Genomic DNA, 20,718 nt, shown 5'->3' with positions numbered 1-20,718 from the left:
AATGGCTGATCATGAGGGTCGCAGTGCTAGGACAAGGGGGAATGGTCTCTTTGGAAATATCCAAGTCATCTTGTCAGGACGGGATCTCTGATAAAGCAGAATTGATTCGCGATTGCAGTGGCGGCGTCCCGCAAGCAGCAGCGCGCCTATGGACACGCCGTGACAGCCTTTAGACCCTGTTTGCTCCTCCTTGCCTCCCCCCTGCCCTGTTTCCCCACTGGCTGGGTACTCCAGGTGCACAACCTTATCAGAAGGTTGACATTTGACTTGTGATTTGTTACCTGGTGTCAGTCAGCAGCCATCCTGTTGTTTCCAAGACGTCTCGGTGCTCTCCTTGTCCTGTCCTTGTCCTGTTGATGTGGCGACTTTCTTTAATGTCTTCGTTGAACAAAGAGCACTGGGGGATGATGCCAGGCCTTCCCATGTCTCTTCAGGCGCTTCCTCGGGCAGGCCATCACTTGTTGTCTGGTTTGCCCTCGTGCAGGATATTCTTGCGGTGTGTCTGACAAAATATACATCTCTACACCTCTATACAGAGTGTGCCTTCCTGGGAAGGTTCGTCTGGAGGATCAGTGACGTAAACTTCTCCAGCTCTGGAGCCCTCCTTTGGACACTCTCTCCTAGCATCTCATGGAATGGCAGCCCAAGCTGCACCCAGCGCTGGAGGCGAGGCCGCACGGCGCAGAGCAGAGCGGGACAGCCGCTGCCCTCGCCTGGCAGTGCTGGGCCTGACGCAGCCCAGGGAACGGTTGAGCCTTCTGACTGCCAGGCGCACTGCCGGCTCAGATTCCATTGGCCATCAAACCAGATCCCTTTTGCCAGGCTGCGCTCCAGAACTTCCCCCTGATGTCTGCACACAGAGCCAGGGCAGCCCATCCCAGGTGCAGAACCCAGCGCTCGCCCTTCTTCGTGCAGATGGGAACACCCTCATTTTGTCCAGATCTCAAGGCAAGGCCTCTTTATCCTCAAGGAGGTCCAAACTCCTCCCAGCTTAGCATCATCCACAAATTGATGGATACAACTAACAGATCTTTATTGGAATCAACAGTAAAAACAAGATAGAGAAACGGCCTTAAAATGGAGCCCTGCAGAATCCCAGTGGTGACACATAGGGCAACTGTCAAGACAAAGCCACCCAGTCCTCCAGGGCAGCCATGTTTTAGATGTCAAGGGACATTCTAAGGCATAGATAGCCAAGGCTTTATGATGCCATGAGCCACCTCCCTGACAAAAGCCCTAAATATGGGAAACCTGGCAACAGAACACCAGCTGTGATGCAAGGCAGCCAGCCAATAAAGGCAGGCAGGGGCCACGATTCCAGCCGACCCAATCGGGGACCATGACTCCAGCCAGCCAGCCAAGGTAGGTAGGTGGGGGCCTTGACTCAAGCCAACGCAATCAGGGACCATGACTCCAGCCAGCCATCCAAGGTAGGTAGGCAGGGGCCTCAACACCAGCCAATGCAAGCAGGAACCATGACTCCAGCTAGCCAGCCATCGTAGGTAGGCGGGGGCCTCGACTCCAGCCAACACAAGCAGGGACCACAACTTCAGCCAGCCAGCCAAAGCAAGCAGGCAGAGACCATGACTCCAGCCAGCCAGCCAGCCAGCCAAGGCAGGCAGGCAGGGACGACAACTCCAGCTGACACAAGCAGGGACCCCAACTCCAGCCAGCCAGCCAAGGCAGGCAGGCAGAGACCACGAGTCCAGCCGACGCAAGCATGAACCACGAGTCCAGCCGACGCAAGCATGAACCACGACTCCAGCCAGCCAGCCAAGGCAGGCAGGCAGGGGTCAGGAAGGGGCTGTGACGCCAGCCAGGATGGAAAATAATAAAGAAATAAAAAATGAATTGGTCTTGTCTAATAACAAGTCAACTTCTCAGAGTGGGTGCAGATGAGGGCCGATAAGATGATCAGAGGGCTGGAGCACCTCTCCTAAGCAGAAAGGTTGAAGGAACTGAGCTTGTGCATCCCCATACCACCACACTGTCGCACCACAGGTGTCCCAGAGGCTGTGTGTGGTCGGTGACAATGCCAGGTCCTCGTGAGTGGATGCACAGACAGGAAACAGAAGGTCTACTTATTTGGACAAAGTTGCATGGAAGCCAAGTTTGAAAAATGACAGGCTTGTAGCCTCTCAGGTACTTTCAGAAAGAAGATTTTGCTTTGCAGTTGCAGTCAGTGGTTAGATCCAGAACTCTTTCATCACAGGAGCCACTCATCTCCTCCAGGATGCGAAATACCCAAGTACAGCCCAAGTTCCCTACATAGAAGCTCAGAAAGTCAATGGGGCCTCGGGTGGGAAGACTCATCTTTTGTATTCAAAGCTTTTAAGGACAGAGCATCCTTGCTGTAACCACACAACATCCAAAACAAAATGACCCTAACTACAAATGCTACTGCAGCACAAGCACAAAAAGCCTTCTACGTCATTTCAGCAGATTTCTGCTAGAAATCCAGATGGAAAGTATGTCCTGATGGTGACAGAAACTAACAAATCTCTTCGCAAGCTTGTCAGAAATGAGGATTTAAACCAAAGGTGAAAGTGATAAAAACAAACAAACAAAAAAAACCCAACAACAATACAGTTCCATCTGATACGCAGAAAGTCAGATTTTATCTTACAGTTCTTCACAAGACTGATACATGCTATCCACTACGTTTTTTCTTTTGTCCATAAGATTTCAGCAAGACAATTGCAACATACTTGCCAGAGAGAAACAACAATGGTGACACAAACACCACAAAGCACAGCAGCTAACCAAACAGAAGGCAATTTAAAGATAAACTGTAGACCATTCATGTCAACATGCAAGAGGAAAACAAGGGCACGTCATGCCAGCAGCAGCACCACAGTGAAACATCTTCAGACAACTGATCCTGCTTTATTGCACACAGCTCAGCATTTTCCATCCTGTTCCAAGCATACTGAAGTGTCACAGATGCATTCTGAATTCAGACAGTAACTGAAAAAGGAAGGAAGGTTAAGAACACCTTTGAAAGGACACATCGGTGTGAAGATTCTTGTGTTTGAACTAGAAATGATGATTGGTATGATGTCAGCCAAGAACACTGTCTTCATCCTCAATGAACAACATTCATAGCCACTGATTTTTTGTTCGTTTTAAACAGGTAAGTTGCTGGTACCACCAGTTATCACTGTAAGGTAAGGGTCTGGAGAGCAGTGAAGATGCAGTAACAAACAAGGTGGTTTCATAATTGCTTTGAAGCATGATACACTTCCAAATTCTCTTATCCACAACATTCCTCCATTCTGTATACAGAGAACCTAATACTGCCACTTCAACATCACAGTCACTTCATAGTCCAGGACAGAAATTTAAACACGTTTTATCCAGTTAAAAGTCAAGTGAGTCCTTAGCCTGCTGGCTCTTCATCCATCCTATTTGAAAGAGACCTTCTTCTTTATTTCCTGCTGAATGAAACACATCCAAACATGACATCACCTGTTAGTCCACATCCAGGAAAGGACTTCTAACACACATTCACCTGAACAAAAGAAGATTTTTGTGGTTATTTAAACGCAATCCTCTATCTGACAAGATGAAAGAGACAGGTCAAACGGCCAAGCTATTAGCAAAGAAATTAAGTCTGTTAATTCCGAGAATCCTAACATATAGCTAAACGCTAACTTGGGAAAGCACAAATAAAAACCATACAAGAGAAATTTTGCTTAACAGAACTATTTAGAAAAGCCTACTGCTTCACTCCACCAGTCTTGATGACTAAGTCTGCACTTCCCTACTCACTTTACACAAATGCCTTTTTAACAAAAGACTTAACAGTCTGAAAGACAGATCCAAGCACAGACAATATGCACTACAGCAGCTAAAAAAGGAAGAACACATCTGGGGGCAAGACTCCTGGAGCAAAAGATCCTTTGACATTATCTGTTCCTAGTCCTCACCTCTCATATTGCCTCACCTGATGTTGCAAAGAATGAGAAGATTCTGGACAGCTGGAAGGGTGGAATTTTCATTCTGTCCTGTCACCAAGTGCCTGTCCAGCACAACGTGTACAGAATCTGGTTGGCTGGCTGCATATAGGAGAAAAAAAAACCAACAGGTGTATTAGTGGACACTGCTTCAGTTTCAGTGTTTCACCTCATAAAACTAATGCAGAAGGTAACTACTGAGACCAGGGAGATTTGCTCAGTGAATCTGTAGCCCCAACAGACAGGGATGATCGTGAGCACCCAGTCCTGCAACAGCTTCACTAGAAAGCCCTTCTCTAAAACGACAGAAGGACTGGTCCCTTGAATGGTAAGCTTCCACATTTAGCTAATAATAAACAATGAAATGACTAATACTGAAAAAATGAGATTGATCATCACGTGTTTTATTCAGAGCTAGAGGATAACTGACGAGAGTAACCAAAAGCATTTAATATACTGCCTCCATTTCTCAACAAGGCAACACGTTCTGCTTGAAAAAAAGCCCCAAATCCTCATGCACTTAACCTCTCCCAGCAGAGCACACACTCCCTGCCACGCAGCAAAGAAACAGCTACAGAACACTGCCTACACACAGACATTCTCCTGCAGGCATGGACTGCAGATCTGCACAGCAGTGGAAACTCTCCTGCGTCAAATGGGCATGCAAATGTTTATTTTCAACACGGCCACAAAACAAAGTGCTGGTCAACAAGAGTGACATACCGCTAAACGTAGCTCCAGAATCTTTCACAAAGTCTTCCACAATAATGGGCAAACTGGCAAAATTAGGCTGCCTTATTAGTTCATACACAGAGGGCTGAAAAAGAAAAAAGTAATTGTCTTGCTTTTGTAGAAAGAAAAGGTGGGCAAAACTCTGTAATATGTATTTTCTGTTCCCAATACCATGACAGTGAAACAAAGCAGAAAACTAAGCGACTACAGCTTCTATGGACTTTCCTCAGGTAGCAAACTGAAAATCCTCCTGCAACAAAGGAAAGAATGACACCACAAGAAGATCTGCCCCATGCATTTGATATTCAAACACTTCTTATTCAACTAGAACAGGTAAGCAGCATCTTTAACAGATATCATACCCACAGTTCTCCCCGCTCTCAGTTCTGAAGCTTTCCAAGGACTAACACACTAATACATTCATGTCCTGAATGTATACGAGAAATAAAGCACTCCCAGTGTGTGAGGCAAAGTGAAACAATCCCCTCACGAGTGGTGTAGGGCCCCCTTCTAATAACAGCTCCTTGAATGTAAATTAAGCACACTAAGCTGATGGATTTGTGTGTAGAAAGTTCTAGAATAAGTTCTAGCATAAGATGGCATCACCATCTCAAGCCACAGGGCCCCAGATAGGAAAAGATCCTTGTAAAAGGATAACAAAAAAATCCCAGGAAGCGAGATGAAAGCTCAACCTACCCCTGTCAGGCTGTATCCCTGAAATACCCAGGTTTTATCCTCACTGGTGGCACAACACAAAGCTGCAACACCATGTCCAACAGCACAGATAGGCTCTAGAGAAAGATCAAAGCACATTTAAGAAATTGTAAGCATCTTCAAACTGCCAAAAATACCAGTCTGCTGGGGCTTTAATGACTAGTCTGGTATATCCCATATTTGGCTTTGAACCTTGAATCCTATCAACCAGGAGAAAAGCATTTCTGTATCTGAGAACCTCCTCACAAAAAATATTTGCACAAAATCATTGATTTGCACAATGAAGATACTATTTAAGTGAAGATACTCCCCAGAGTTAAAGCCACCTCTTTACAATTCTGAATGCTGCAACACTCCAGAACTACCACGTAAGCATTCTTCAGGTAACAGTCCTACTACTTAGTATTCATGCAAGACTATCTCGTTTAGCAAAGTATCTAATTATCATAAAATCATTAAGGTTGGAAAAGACCTCCAAGATCATCTAGTCCAACCATCCACCCACCCCAATGTCATCCACTAAACCATGTTCTTTAGTTCCACATCTACACATTTCTTGAACCATCTTCCTGGGCAGCCCATTCTAATTCCCGACCACTCTTTTGGAGAAGAATTTTTTTCCAAGCAGCCAACCTGAACCTCCCTGGTGCAACCTGAGGTCATCCCCTCTCATCTATTTATGGTTACCAGGGAGAAAAGGCAGACCCCCAGCTTCCACACAGCCTCCTTTCAGGAGGATAGTAAGCTATTCCCTGACCCTCTTCTTCTCCAGAAGAAACAATCCCAGCTCCCTCAGCCACTCCCCATAACACTTGTGCTCCAGACCCCTCACCAGCCTTGCTGCCCTTCTCTCCAGCACCTCAATGTCTTTCTTGTAGTGAGGGGCCCAACAATGAATACAGTGGTCAAGATGTGGCCTTATCAGAGCTGAGTACAGGAAATACCATCATCCCCCTGCTCCTGCTGGCTGCACTATTTTTGACACAAGCCAAGATGTCACTGGTCTTCTTGGCTACCTGGACACACTGCTGACTCATGTTCAGCCAAACACAGACCTGGGGGTGTTGGTCAGTTTCTTCCAGCCACTCTGCCCCACACCTATAGCATTGCCTGCAACTGTTGTGACCAAAGTGCAGGACCTGGCACTTGAACTTCATCCCATCATCCTCAGCCCAGCAATCCAGCCTGTCCAGATCCCTCTGAAGGGCCTTCCTCCTCTCAAGATTAATATTTCCTCCCAGTTTCAAGTCATCTATGAACTTATTGACAGCACACCTCAATTCCCTCATTCAGATCATCAATAAACATTAAACAGAATGGGTCCCTGTACTGACCCCTGGTGAACACCACTCATGCCCAGTTGCCAGTAGGACTTCATTCCATAACATCTGCCCTCCGGGCCCAGTCATCCAGTCAGTTCTTTACCCAGCAAAGAGTGCACCTGTCCAAACCATGGGCTGCCAGCTTTTCCAGGAGAACACTGTGGCAGACAGAGTCAAAGGCTTTGCCAAATTCTAGGTAGCCCACATCAACAAGGCAGGTCACCCACTCATAGAAGACCGTGTTGGTCAAGCAGGACCTGCCTTTCCTATACTCATGCTGACTGGGCCTGATCTCCTGGCTGTCCCACACATGCTGTGGGATCTCATTCAAGATGATCTGCTCATAACCTCTCCTGGCACTGAGGTCAGGCAGACAGGCCTGTAGTTTCCTAGATCCTCCATACAAGCCTTCCTGTAGATGGGAGTCATGTTGGCAAGCATTCAAACCCCCAAGACCTCTCCAGGAATGCTGATAGATGGTGGAAAGCAGCTTAGCAATCAACTTCACCAGCTCCCTCGGCACCCTCTGGTGGATCCCATCTCAATCCATGAACTTGCAGCAGTCCAGGTGGGACAGTAGGTCTTTAAACCTCCCCATGATTCAGGTGGAAACAATTATTCTGCTGCCCATCCCACACTTCCAGGTCAGAGGGTAGAGCACCCTGAGAATAACTGATCTGACTTTTAAAGACAGATGTAAAGAAAGCACTGAGAACCCCAGCATTTTCCTTATCTTCAGCAGTCACGTTCCCTGCTGCACCTACCAAAGGATGGAGATTCTCGTTAGCCCTCCTCTTATTGCTAATATATTCATTTAAGTTTTTGTTGCCTTTTATTACAGTGACCTTGTTGAGTTCAAACTGGGCTTCTGCCTTTCTAATTTTCTCCCTGCATATCCTAACAACTTCTTTGTACTCTCCCCAGGTTGCCCATCCCTTCTTCCACAGGAGGTCAGACTTCTGCTCCTGGAGCTTCAGTTCCCTTTCCATTCACATCAGCCTTCTTCCCCACCAGCTCATCTTGTGGCACAGGGGATATCCTGCTCCTGTGCCTTTAACACTTCCTTTGTGAAGTGTGACCAACCTTCCTGGACCCCTTTTAACTTTCAGGACTGAATCCCAAGAGACTCCCCTCTCTCCCCCCCCAGAGTCCTGAACAATTCAAAGTCTGCCCCTCCAGAAGTCCAAGGCAGCAGTTTTGATGAGTTTCCCCTCCTGACTTCACCAAGAAAATCTAACATCTCATGGTTGCACTGCTCAAGACAGTTCCTAACCTCTGCATCTCCCACCAGTCCTTCTCTGTTTATGAACATCACATCTATGAGGCACCTACCTGGTATGCTCTCTTATCAACTGCATCATGAAATTATACTCCACACATTCTAGAAACCCCTAGACTGCTTCTTCTGTGCTGTATTACATTTCCAGTATATGCCAGGGAATTAGGACTTCCCCATGAGATGATGTTCACTTACTGTTCTCTGTGCAGAAGTGCTGCAATATCTTTGCCAGGTACCCACTGTTTGCAAGGTCAGTCGTAGCCCCTGGGCAGTTTGGAATCAGCAGTGCATGGTATCTAGCACCTAGTATAGAGGAACAAAAAGTAACTTAACTAAAAAACCACCTGACCATAAATTCATTTCAGATTCAACAAACTTCAGACAACAGTGTGTAAGTTGTTCAAAAGCTTCATAGACTGAAAGAACTAAGGAAACTGAATGATCTATGTGGAATAGAAGAGGAGGTAGGAGTTCTTTGTCCTAGGACACATTTTTAATGAGATGTTTCCTACATAGACAAACCTTAAAATCTCTGTCTGCTACTTCAGATATTAATTTTCTTAATAAGCATTTTGCTAAAATATGACATAGTAGTAAGAAGGAAGATAAACGTGGTTGCTATGGCTTCCTCTTAAAACAAAAGCTTTCATGCCTTTTCTGTACCCTTCTTCTCTAAAAGCACAACACGAAGAAGAATCTGTTTCCCTGATAAATGGAAGTGACACATAAGCCAACAGCAAAGACCTTACCATCAATTGACTCCAGCTTGGCAGGGTTTGCATATGGCTTCATACGGAAGTCCTGTATCCAGCGCATGTTGCTCTCATTCACATCCACAAAATCAATTGACTTGCCCTAGTGGAAAAAAGGTTTGTAAGCTACAGTTAGCATCAGCACACACAGGTTTCTACTACATTTCCTGAAGGACAGGCATGGGAGATTTCGAGACGCTTCAGGAATAGGCACCTCCAGCTTCTTCTGGCAGCCTGTCTGTGCCAGTGCCTCACCATACTCTGAGCAAAGAATTTCTTCTCCACATCTAATCTTTTACTTTACAAAATCTCCCCTTTTACTTTAAAATCTTCCCCCTTGTCCTATCACTACTTACCTGTGCTGCAATAAGGTCTCCCTAGAGCCTTCCCTTCTCCAGACTGAAGCTCAGCTCTCCCTCAAACTTTCCTCATTGGAGAGGTGCTCCAGCCCTCTGAGCACGCTCATAGCCTCTTCTGGATCTGCTACAACTCCACATTTCCCTTGTGCTGGGGGCCCCAGGTCTGCACACAGAAATCCAGATGGGGCCTAACAAGGGCAAAGCAGAGGGGGACAATCAACTCTCTTGCCCTGCTGGCCACCCCTCTGTTGATGCAGCCCAGGATGCATCCCTCTGGATGGCACTGCTTCCTTTCATTATATCAGTTGCACCACACAGCTAGCTCAGTGCCATCAGCAAAGTGCTGAAAGTACACTCCATACCACTGTCTATGTCACACAGGGTTCAAGGTGAAACCACACCAACAAAGAGCAGGATAATCTCTTCCCTTGCCTAGCTGGCAGTGCTGGGCCTGATGCATCTCCTCAGGGTATGGTTTGGCCCCTTGGGCTGCCAGGGAACACTGCTGACTCAGCTTCAGGTTGCCATCAGCAAGAACCTCCAGATCCCTTTCTATGGGGCTGCTCTCCTGCCTCTTGTCCCCAGGACTCTATGTATCTCCTGGATTGCTGCAGCTCAGGTGCAGAATTTGGCACCTGCTCTTAACCTGACACGCTCAGTTACTGCCCAGCCCTCACATTTGTCAAAGATCCCTCTGCAAGGCTTTTCTACCCTTGAGACAGTCAACAGCTCCTCCAATTTAGTGATACCTTCAAACTTAGGATACACTCAAATCTTGCATCTAGACAGCATCTCTACATCAAACTTTGCCTTTACAGATTAAGCGCATGATCCTATAGAGAAGGGTATGATTTAAAAGGCACAAAGCATGTAGCTGATTTTGTTAGCTCACGTCCTGTTGTTTTCAAGTAAAAGCACAGGAAGCATAAACATCTCCTGTTTATGCCATCAGCAAAATGGATGTAGTGTCTTTTTTTGGTTGGACCTACAAAGCAGTCTTCAGGAGACTGCTGAGCACTCGCATACACAGATATTTCCTTGCAGAACTGTGCTACTGAAGTCAAGGAGAATCTGCAAAACATGGTGACAAACTGAGAAAATATTGCTATTTGCTTTTGTTAATATTGCTTGGGAAACTGATTTCTGCTAGAGAAAGAAGCTCATAGAAAGGTACATCAGTTGCTCAATTCACAAACCAACACCCACCATATTCTGGCAGAAGGGATGAAGGTTCCAATAAAATAAGCAGTAATAGAGGAGATGAGAATGACAGCAGATGTTCTGATCTTCACTTCTTTCTCTGGCTGTTTCAAGGTATTTTAGAGGTGGCATTGCTGAGTAGTATAAATATGGATAAAATAAGTTTGGCTTCTATCCAAGTTTGAACTCAAGGAATAGAAAGAAAAGTAAATCAGGATACGATGAGTCTATTTATTTTAACTATTTCCAACACATCTTGTTTTAGTCAGCCTAAACTGTAGGATTAATCTGACTGATAGACTTATTGCTAGAGACAAACATGGTTATTAAATATGGTTGTCTGTTCATCTTTGTTCCTGTGTCTTGCTGTCTCTCAGTCTCAAACCGAGAACAACTAACTCTTCTCCTTTGCATTTTTTTTTAGTTACTTTTCTACTACCACCCATGCTTCAAGAGAGATTATCTACAACTGCTTGAATGCTTCAAGTGAAGAGCTGGCCTGAAGCAATGAGACACAGACATTTACAAATTGGAACAGGTTGCCCAAGGAGGCTGTGGATGCCCCATCCCTGGAAGCATTCAAGGCCAGGCTGGATGTGGCTCTGTGCAGCCTGGTCTGGTGATTGGCAACCCTGCACATAGCAGGCCAATGATTCTATGGCTGCCCCTGCTCTGCAGGGAGATATCTGAACAAGAGCCACCTGAGGAGCAGTGCAAGCACCCAGCTCATGCAGGAAACAGCTGCTGGGGAAGAGAGGAGCTTGCTAGCACCTGTCCAGACAGTGGCACCCATGGGTCCCCACCAGTCAATCACCCTAAGAAAGCCACTGCCCACTGCTCTAACTCTACCAGACTCTGCTGCAGCAGCAGAGAGGGAACAGTGCCAGCCTCTGGCCCCCTCCCTGCTGCCACCAAGCAGCAGACAGGCATCAGGTGCCTCTCCTGCTCCTCTACCTTACACAGTATCCAGTTTTACAACTGGTCCATCTCAGCAGGACCTTCCCCGCACCTCATATAACAGAGTGGCAGGCTCCTTGGGCCCTGCCTCTCTTTACCTCATCCCTTGCAAGCCATACTGGCAGCGTGCATGCTGATACAACCTGATGGGCAACACCATACTGCCCAAATTGCACCCGCAGCTCTCCCAGGGCGCATGCAGACAGTAAGCTCACACAAACCAGGGATTTAGCCTGAAATCACAACAATTCCAGTTCTTACTCACCCCAGGAGTGGCAACTTGCAGGTTGAAGGCAGAGCTGCTCAGCGTGAAACACTGCAGGAAGGACTGGGCTGACACCCCTGGAAAACAGAGCCCAACAGCCGCATTGTACCGCCAGCCGGGATTTTACCTACCCCAGGTCATTTAAAAGCTCAGGAGATCGTCAGAATGTTAATTCAAGGCCGCGCGCGGGAAGCGGGACCACACGAACACCATAGGGCCGCGCACCGCGGAGGGGAGGAGCCGGTCTGACAGGAAAAGGGGCCGGAGCAACTCGCGCAGCCGGGCCGGGAGGGAAGCAGGAGAGCGTTGGGCGACCCGGGGCTGCCCCCAGAGCGGCTCACCCGCGGCGGCAGCGCTGGCAACGAGGAGGCAGGTGGGTTTGCCGAGCCGCTCCGACATGGCAGGGACGGGCGGTGGTGCGCGGAGCCGGAGCCTCATGCAGCCGCGCATGCGCACTCGGGCAGGCGGAGAGCCGCCCGCCACGACCCTTGGGCGGGAAAACTGAGGGCAGCCGCCATGATGGGTTGCTCTGCGCTGCCTTGCTTTAAAGCCGTCGGCGCTAGCCCATCCGCATGCGCCGTGATGTGTAGTGGCCGCCGTGCTCAGGTTCCCTTCCGTAGGCTCTGTCTTTCCTCATCGGATTTTATGTTGATGTTTGGCTTTTTATGCCGGTTTTATATCCCGCCCTCTTCAAATTTGTTGGGCTGAAACGCTGAGTGCTTGCACCGACCTCCCTATGCCAGCGATAGCATGTTGCGAACGAAAAAACAGTGTAATGTCAATGTATCGCCTAATATTCAGCGCCCAGTCCAGTGGCTGAGGTGTTGGGTTTCCACCTTTCTCCCCAAATCCCTCTTCATCTGAACCAGAGCCTCTCAGTGACGCCCCATGTCGTGAGATTAATAAACTCATCCAAACCTCCCAGAAAGTGTCCTTCCCATCCCGTCCTTCACATGTCTTCTGATTTGTCTTCTCTGTGTTCAGCCTGGGCTTTTAGTAACGTTCCTCAAGGATAACATTTATTGCAGGCATTGCTGCTCTTGGTTACGTGGTGGTGTGGTTTCTGTGAACCCTGGATTTGCGTTTTCCATCCCTGTTAATTTCATTGGTCTGCGTCTTGATGGTTGTGAGTGTGTTACGAAGAAACTCACAAAATGATAGGTTATAAAATGAAAAGAAGACAATTCTGCTGCTACTTCTGTGCGATTTTTGGAAGGGACCTGATTTCCAGCCTGGTTTCCTATAGGAAAGGCAGCTCATACTTCATGCTGTCTGTCCACCAACCTCGTTTTTTCTCAAGAAGTGTTCCAAACCCACAACCGTGTTACACATGGAGGCGCCTGGACACTCCTGTCTGTTCAATCTGAGCTCCCAGAAAATGATTAAAACCCAAACAAACTGCCTTATTCTCTGTATCCACCTTGCAGGGAACGTGGTGCTCCTCCAGCAGCTTTAGTCCTTGTGGTACTGAGCTTTGGATTTGTAGTCCTTCTTCCTTACCTGTGAATCCATTTTAATTTATTTTGTAAGTGCGAGAGCAGAAAGCAAACCATTGTCTCAAGTTCTGCTCCACCAGCTCTTCCTATCCTCCCTAGACTGCCCAAAAATATAAAGCATGAGTGCACCTGGCAGTGATTTAAGGTGAGAACATACAGAAAGAAAAAAAAAAAAGAAGCATATGAGAGCCCCAATTCCTTAGAAATTAAATTATAGGGTGACCTCAACTCTCGATCTTCCAGTGCCAGTGTCTCTGCTTTGCACATGCAGAGAGGTTTTGTAAAAGCTCTTCTGTTCATTTCTCTTGCAGTGAGCACTCTGCTGAATGTGGGAGGTTAGCAAGCAGCTAGCACTGCTGTAGAATCACAAGGATGATAAAAAATATTTGCTACTTCTCTCAGTTTGCTTTAGTAAAGCCTGGATGTTGCAGTTGTGTTGAGTTGGCTGAGTGCTTCCTCTTTGAATCTGGTGTGGTACAACATAACCACAGCATTTCTCAGGAGTGCAGTGATTTTGTATCATGTCCTTTTGGGCTGAATGATGGCTAGAAATGAAAAGAGAGGGGAAGAGCAATTTGTAGCTTAGGATAGTTGCAAACATAGCCTTGCTTTACATTCATTTAAATTTTTTTTTAATAAGGAAGGATAAAGGTAAAGGAAAGACAGGAAGGATGATATCATGTCTGCACACCCATTTCTGCTACAAGGGCCTCTCTCTGGAAGGAAGATGCATTTCCCCCTGCATCAGTGCTTTTGAGCAGCCCAGGGAGGGCAGGAGAGGTTTCCACCCTTCCAGATGCTCACCCCTTCCCCACTGGCTCAAGGAACATTAAGCTTCACGCTCACTAGCTGGAAGAGCAGGCATCTGCCCATCCCAGTTCCTCAGAGACAGGATTCCGATTCAGACAAACCAGCCTGCAGAACGGGGATCTCTGGGATCAGAAGGTGTTGCCTGGATGGCTCTGGATAAGTCATTCAGCTATTCTACAGTTCATCCCCTATCTGGGAATAATATTAACAATAATCTTCCTTGGCCTGTTTTCCTCAGGTAGGCTGGAGTTTATTCTGGGCAGGGATTTCATTTTGCTATGGTTCTTACTGGGATCTCTGATCCTAGCCTTCAGAAAACATGACCGTGGCTGAGGAGTGAGAGGAAGGGAGGTATTTTCACTCGCGTACCCGCATACACAAAGATGCTCACAGGAGGAATTATACAATATATCTATATCTGTATATATATCTCTATATATTGTTTATTTCTCACAATCTTTGTAAGAGTTACAGGTGTATTGGGAATCATTTACAGTTTCACAGCATATGGAGTGGCCATACAGCTTCTAATGTGAGTAACATACAGTGTGTAGAGAGTACACATTTCCAGCCCATCCACCCACCACTCATACAATGGGTTTTCAAAGCTAATACTAGATTCAGCTATGTAGAAAGCCTGGTAAATGTTAGGATACAGCGTTGGGTGTCGTACAACACTGTCAGTCACAACGGGACAAGCTAAACTACTTTAATTTTCAATCTAGTATTTCTAGTCTACCTGCATTATTGCATTTATACGCTTTTTTTTTTTTTTTTTAAGTCAAAGTAAATAGAATACTATATGGGAAAGGAAAAATTCTTGACTATTTTAGGATTTGAGCTGCAGCCCATACAAAGTGTCCATAGAAGCATAGACAAGGTTATAAATTCAACAAGGTATAAATTAGCTCTATAGCTTTGTGTGTAGGTAGGTGTCCATTTCCCTCCAGGAAATGTATCTAGCAGCATACTGTTTCTGAAATTAAAAAAATAAAAATAAAAACCAACCCAAACCTGTATGTTGAACACAAGTAAATATGTGTAAGTGGCAAGCAGGTCTGCAGAGTGACAAAATGTCACTCTGAAAATTATTATCAACTGGAAAATGCATCCAGGGGCTGATGCAAAACCCACGGATGTCACAGCAGGCATTTCCCTGCTGCTAGTGGTTCAGCTTCCCATCTGACTTCCAGGGGCTTTGAGTCAGTCCCTGCAAAGTAACAGAATAAAAGCGAACTGAAAAGAAGAAAAGAAATCCCCTGTAATCGGACCTTCGAGTTCCCTTTCTAGAATTTTAGTTTCTCTACATGTTTATAAGCAACCTGCACCTACTACTAGAAGGAAGCTGGTTTGTACTGGAGAATTGAGGTTACACCTTTTAAAGATTTGGACTGAAAGGGTTATAACCAGTGACTCAGAAAAAGGCATCAGGCTGAAGAAGGGCTGCTCAAAACTGGATAAAGCCAAATGATTCATTTGTTGTTGCTGTTTTTGGAACAAACTGTATGGCACCTTGTTCTTATCACATTGTCCCAGAAACTTGACTGCTTGAAGCTGATGAGGCAAAACCAGGGATACAATGCAGGTCTTTACTGTTGCGGGGTTGATTAAAGAGTCCTCTCTTCCTGCTGGGAGTTTTGGTACTGGAGCATCATCAAGCATGGACAGAAGGAAACAATAACTTTATTCTTGGGATCCTGCACTGCAGATTTGCATTATGAGAAATTAAAAACTAGAATGGAGTAGCCTGGGAATTTCAAGCTGGTAACAACTGGAAAAAAATAATGAGAGCAAGAGTAACATAGCCAAATGCTGCTGGTCTAAGTCCTATTTAATCCAAGTTATATTTTTCAGCAAAAAAGATCTATTTAATCCGAAGAGCACAGCCTCCAGGAGCAGAGAATGTGTCTCCCTACACACTGCTTGTCAGTGTCCAAACAGAACAAACACTTGGAATCATTTTGGTTGGAAGAGATCAAGTCTTCACAAAGCAGCCAGCAGAATGAGTGCAGGGTAGAGCCAAACTCATGCATTTGAAAACCAATTACTGTGATCTTTTCTGCATGCACTGAGTGCTAGCTTTTTAGTATGGTTTTGTTGAATGACGTGAATTTTCCAGGTCCAGCCATCTCGTGTAACTTCATAAAACTCGAGCAGCCCAGTCAAAAAGAAACATTCCTGCAGTCTTCTGTGTCCTCTGTCCTGCAGCTTGTAGAGGATGAGGGCTGCAGTGCATTACCTACATATGGTCTGACTCTGCAAGGCCAGAACCTTGACTTCAGCTGAGAGCCAGCTCTCTGCCTGTATTTCTGGTGGTCCAATATGTAGAGTACCAGAGCATTCCTAGCTTCAGCCAGGTGTAGTGTTTGCATACGCTGCATTAGCATCTCTCCAATAGCCTGAATACCCTCACATCCAACTGGCAGGCAGCTCTTGGGTCTCCAGTCCCAGGAAGAGCTTGCAGCCATACAGCATTTCTCTGAGTAAGGACAAGAATGTGACCTTCCAGACACGGTTTTCTTCTCTACTGAGCTCCTGTGGCAGGCAAGCATCTTGCATTTCAAACCCCACAGCTTTAGCAACCAGGATAAATGAATACTTGGTATTTCCCACTGCACCACACAGTCTCTGCACTCCCTCTAGGTGCAGAGAGGCTGAACTTTGGCTGTATCTGTTAGGTGAGGCTGCCCAAAATCTGCCTCTGCACTGGGGCAGGGCTTCTGCCTCTCTGTGGAGAGGTCACATCTGCAGAGTTGCCTGGGAATACAGTAAAGTAAGTGAAGCAGCAGTAAAGAACAAGCAATGAACCAAATTTCTAGAAACCAATGGAGCCATGAAAACCTGGTGTGACCAACCTAAGAATCCAGGCTTTTAAAAGGAAAGTAGGTCGCATGGCTGGAGTGATGAACTAAAAGGAAGAAAGTCGTCATCATGAAGAATCCTTTACTCAGCAGGTTTAACTCTTCAGGGCCAATCGAGGTAGTGTGATCTAGCTAAATAATGCAAGAAGCAATAAAAGGCTAAAAAATTATGTTAGAACAGAGCTGAATGGCACGTGTGGCATGCTCCTAAGCCAGTGACTCAGATAAATTGCTGTCCCCTCAGCAGCACCTTGCATCATCATCTGGGCTGCTAAATTCAAGCTATCATAGTCTAGCTGAATGGCAGCTATCTTCTGGACAGCTGCATTGGGTAGGATGGACTTAGATTAAGCACTCTCTATCTTGTTTTTGACAGCTAAGGCTGGCGTTAACCTTACTAACCTTATTCTATGTTCCTTGCACTTAAAAATAGCTTCTCATTAATGATCAACACTTCAGAAAGAAAAACTTTGCAATAGTACTCATTTCCAGTTGAAATGGAAGCAGGAGACAATGGACAAATAAATGCCAAAAATGGTTACTGTAGTACATGAAGCACTTTGGGATAGATTACGGGCTGTAACGAGAGCAGCAATATTTAATCCACTATATGAGGCAGACACTGCTCACGTTGCCCTCTTCTGATTTCTTTGTAGCACACAGCTTGCATCCTGACGTATGTGGGTGGTACAGCGTGCCCTGGCCCCAAAGAAGTGGATAGGGTATAAAAATTCAAGGGTGCTGAAATAACGATGTCATGCTTTTTGCTCTGACCTGGTTCTCACCCCTCCTTAGCAACACTGACCCAAAGCTCTCTGCAGAACTGATTGAAATTCCTGGAATTTCACTCTTCACGTACTCTTTTTATTGCCTCCATTGTTTGGTTTGTTTCTTGAAGAACATTTTCTTTCTCACAAATCTTCAGGATTGCTATTTTCAACCAGTTCTAAGAATAGTTAGAACAAGGCAGATTTCTGAACCCTCGTGGCATTTCCAAGAAAGGAGGGGAATTTTAAGCAGGAATCATCTCTCACCAGTGAGTTTTTTGTTTGTTGGTTTTTAAAGTTATTCTGATGGCTATTGGCAAATATCACTGTCCATATAGGCATGGTTGTGCAGATAAACACTTCCCTTATACTCAGCAGAGGAATAAGAAGCTTTTTTGCCAAATTTGTGGAAACATGACACTGAAATGCCTTTGAATCTTCCAGTGACCCGCTGTCATATCCCTGGTGCCAGTAAGACCCCAATGCCTGATCACAGCATGTGAAATTGATGGAAAAATCCCCTTTGTTTCCAGCAGCCTGTGGCTCAGCTGCTAACCTTTGATCCTACAAAGACACCAATCCATTTTCAATTTGTCACTAAACCAAGTGGGGCTGGGAAGTGCCCCAGGGCAAGCATCTGTGCAGTGCTTGTCATCCTGAAAGTGCTGCTATGTTATCCTTTTCTTCCCAGGTTTGTTTGCATCCTGCTGCAAAGCTGCTGGGGGTAGCAGGACTTACCACAGCCTATTAACCCAGCGGAAAGTGAAAGCAGACCTGTAATCTCTTCCATCTTTCTGAAAGCTAGAAGCATCAAAAACCTTCTAAAAAGTTGCCCAAGAGAGTATACAACTTCTTTGAATCCAACCAAAACTTATGGATCGGGTACAGTAATTGAATCTATACTTTTAGTGATATGCTGCAAAGTCTGTGAAGTCAAACTTCTAATTTAGACTTTATCAAAAGAGTAAACTAGCAATCTAGATCTCTTCAAAACCCAAGTGCAGAACCTTATTAGTTTTAACCATTAGTTCATTCTCCCCATGGAGATATCACTAGAAGGACTTCATGTCACAAACGCCACACAAAGAATAACATCAAGCAAATAACAGCATGTGCTCAGTACGAGAAAAGACAACTATTTATTTAGCACAGCGAGTTCAGTCATTTAAGCCTTCGGCTTCTTGACAGCTTTGAGTTCAATCTCGCTTCGATGCTGAGAGAGAGGAATTTGCTCTTCTCAGCCTACTTCTCACTGGACATTTTCACTCAGAATGAAACCACTGCACAGCCGGGCACGTTAAGGCAGAACGGGAGGTGTTTGCTAAGAGGAGGTCACTTGCAAGTGCGTGGTCCCAGCACTGGGAGCTCGTGTGGCATCTACGCTTCATCTGCCTGACTCAAGCCAACGCTAGACCCACACTTTGACAAGTGCTACACAGTCCATACAGTTCAATATAGTCTAAAAGTACCTTAACTTCAAGCGAGTAGCCCACACGACTATCCAGGGAGAGGAACAGTAGTTTTGAGCTTTTAGCAAAATGCTCATATGATACATTCAGCAGTTCACCAGCCATACATTCTTTGCACTGAGCAGAAACCAGGACCAAAGAAACGTGGGTGCTGAGTGGTGTGATGCATGGCACAAAAAAGACACCATGAACACTCTGTGAGAATGCAGGGGAGCAAATGAAGTGTCACCTCCAGATTTTGTTTTGGTTTTCCCTACAAGGAATGTGACTTTACTGCGGTTGTATAGATACGTAAATATACAGACGCACACAGAATATTCTTCAAGGCAGGGTGGTGGTACAGACACACTCACATGCACACGTAAACAGAAGTGTTTCTCAAATCAAACCAAAGAGGGGAGCTCCAGATGATAGGTCTGGACAGCAGTGTTAAGTTATGGCAGTAAGCAGAAGATCTCTTATGGACAGGACAATTACAGTCCCTGCCTGGGGAGGGCTGCATGTGGTTTTGTACCCAGAGCATGAGCTGCTGTCCCGGCACTGCCCCTGTGGGGTGTTTCTGGATGGGGTTACTGGCCTTGCACACGCATGCCCTAAGGGCAAGGAGGAGTCAGATGCAAACAGGAATGGTTAAGGCCCACGTCTGCTGAGAATTGTTTTTCCCTTTTCTGTTGCCAAACTTTAAGCACAGAAAATGAAAACACTTCAGAAATAATTAAGATCCTCAAATGAGGCAGGCATTTCCCCCCTCTCCCCCGCATCTATCTATGCTGATCAGTGCAGAGTAGATAAATGCTGCATCTGTAGTGTCACACACTGCTAAAAATATCCCATGTCAGGAGAAGACAGGACTGGTGGAAACATCTCTTAAAGGCAGGAGTTGAAAATAGAGGCATTGGTCTGAAAATCACCAACCCTGCTTTGGTAAAACATGAATCAGAACAGGGGTGGCCAACTTGCCTTCCTCATAAGCGGTACAAGAAGAGTCCATACAGCCAAAAGCTTTTTTCGAAAGGAAGCAGAGCCCAGGAATATCCATCGCTGTATCCAAACACCACTGGTTTGGATATGTTACTCTGTACCCAGTGGGCAGTAACATAGATGAGGTTCCTGGCTGGACTGCGCCGCCTTTTGCTTCTGGCTTGCACGTAAGGACATGCCAAGGGCACTGCCAAAGTCTGGGTGCTCTGCATCACCCCCAAGCTCTTGGATGAGATGCAGGCAGGGAGATGCAACAGCCCCATTGCATCCTCTTGCAAAGCCCTGCTACAGTTTCTGCAAAAGTTCTGTGCTAGGACTGCTTCTGAGTTACTTTGTGCCTCACATCTCTACTTTCCCAATTCATACTCCTCTGCTGTTTTTACCCTTACTTCACCCTTTCCCCCCCCTCCAAAAGTGAATGACTGAACTGCAAAGCAGGATGAGGGGAAATCCATTCTTTAGACAGATGTGACGAGGCACCCAGCCATAGACCCTTCTGTTCAATCCCCCAAAATTCTCCAGGCTGTGACACACTGCTGCTTGAAGACATATCCACAATACAAGGAAGGAGTGCTTTGAACCACTAGGATTTCTCCTAGGCTGTTAGCACTCTTTCCAAAACCACTGTGAACTCAACACATACATCTCCTCTCTGTCCTGGTGAAGGTAGAGGTAGACATTAAACTCATGCTGAAAGCAGCCTGTTGTTCATCAGAAGACAGCATCTCATACTCCCAGAGGTTCTGTGCCTTGGGAATATTTCATGAGCCTTGGGGAAAAGAGGGTGACCATAGGAGT

At 46.0% G+C, this 20,718-nt stretch overlaps 2 protein-coding genes across 3 annotated transcripts in view; one reads left to right on the top strand and one right to left on the bottom strand.

Annotated features, from left to right (window-relative positions):
* Window positions 1–2,596: 2,596 nt before the first annotated feature.
* GATD1 (glutamine amidotransferase class 1 domain containing 1) lies at window positions 2,597–12,069 on the bottom strand. Its single transcript, XM_052696411.1, is given in 9 exon segments — window positions 2,597–3,511; window positions 3,947–4,058; window positions 4,680–4,773; window positions 5,385–5,479; window positions 8,199–8,306; window positions 8,753–8,858; window positions 11,537–11,613; window positions 11,878–11,994; window positions 11,997–12,069. Coding segments are annotated over 9 exon segments (771 nt in total). The 5' UTR covers window positions 12,055–12,069; the 3' UTR covers window positions 2,597–3,507.
* Window positions 11,794–20,718, top strand: part of LOC128087086 (NACHT, LRR and PYD domains-containing protein 3-like) — a 26,193-nt gene continuing 17,268 nt past the window's right edge. For both annotated transcript variants that reach the window (XM_052696356.1, XM_052696354.1), the window contains exon 1: window positions 11,794–11,909. The gene's annotated coding sequence lies outside the window, so the exon portion shown is untranslated. The remainder of the gene's footprint in view (window positions 11,910–20,718) is intronic.

Source organism: Tympanuchus pallidicinctus, unplaced genomic scaffold, assembly GCF_026119805.1.
Source record: "Tympanuchus pallidicinctus isolate F22 unplaced genomic scaffold, pur_lepc_1.0 scaffold3, whole genome shotgun sequence".
NCBI classification, from domain to species: Eukaryota; Metazoa; Chordata; class Aves; order Galliformes; family Phasianidae; genus Tympanuchus; species Tympanuchus pallidicinctus.
This window is presented reverse-complemented; position numbering and strand designations above follow the sequence as displayed.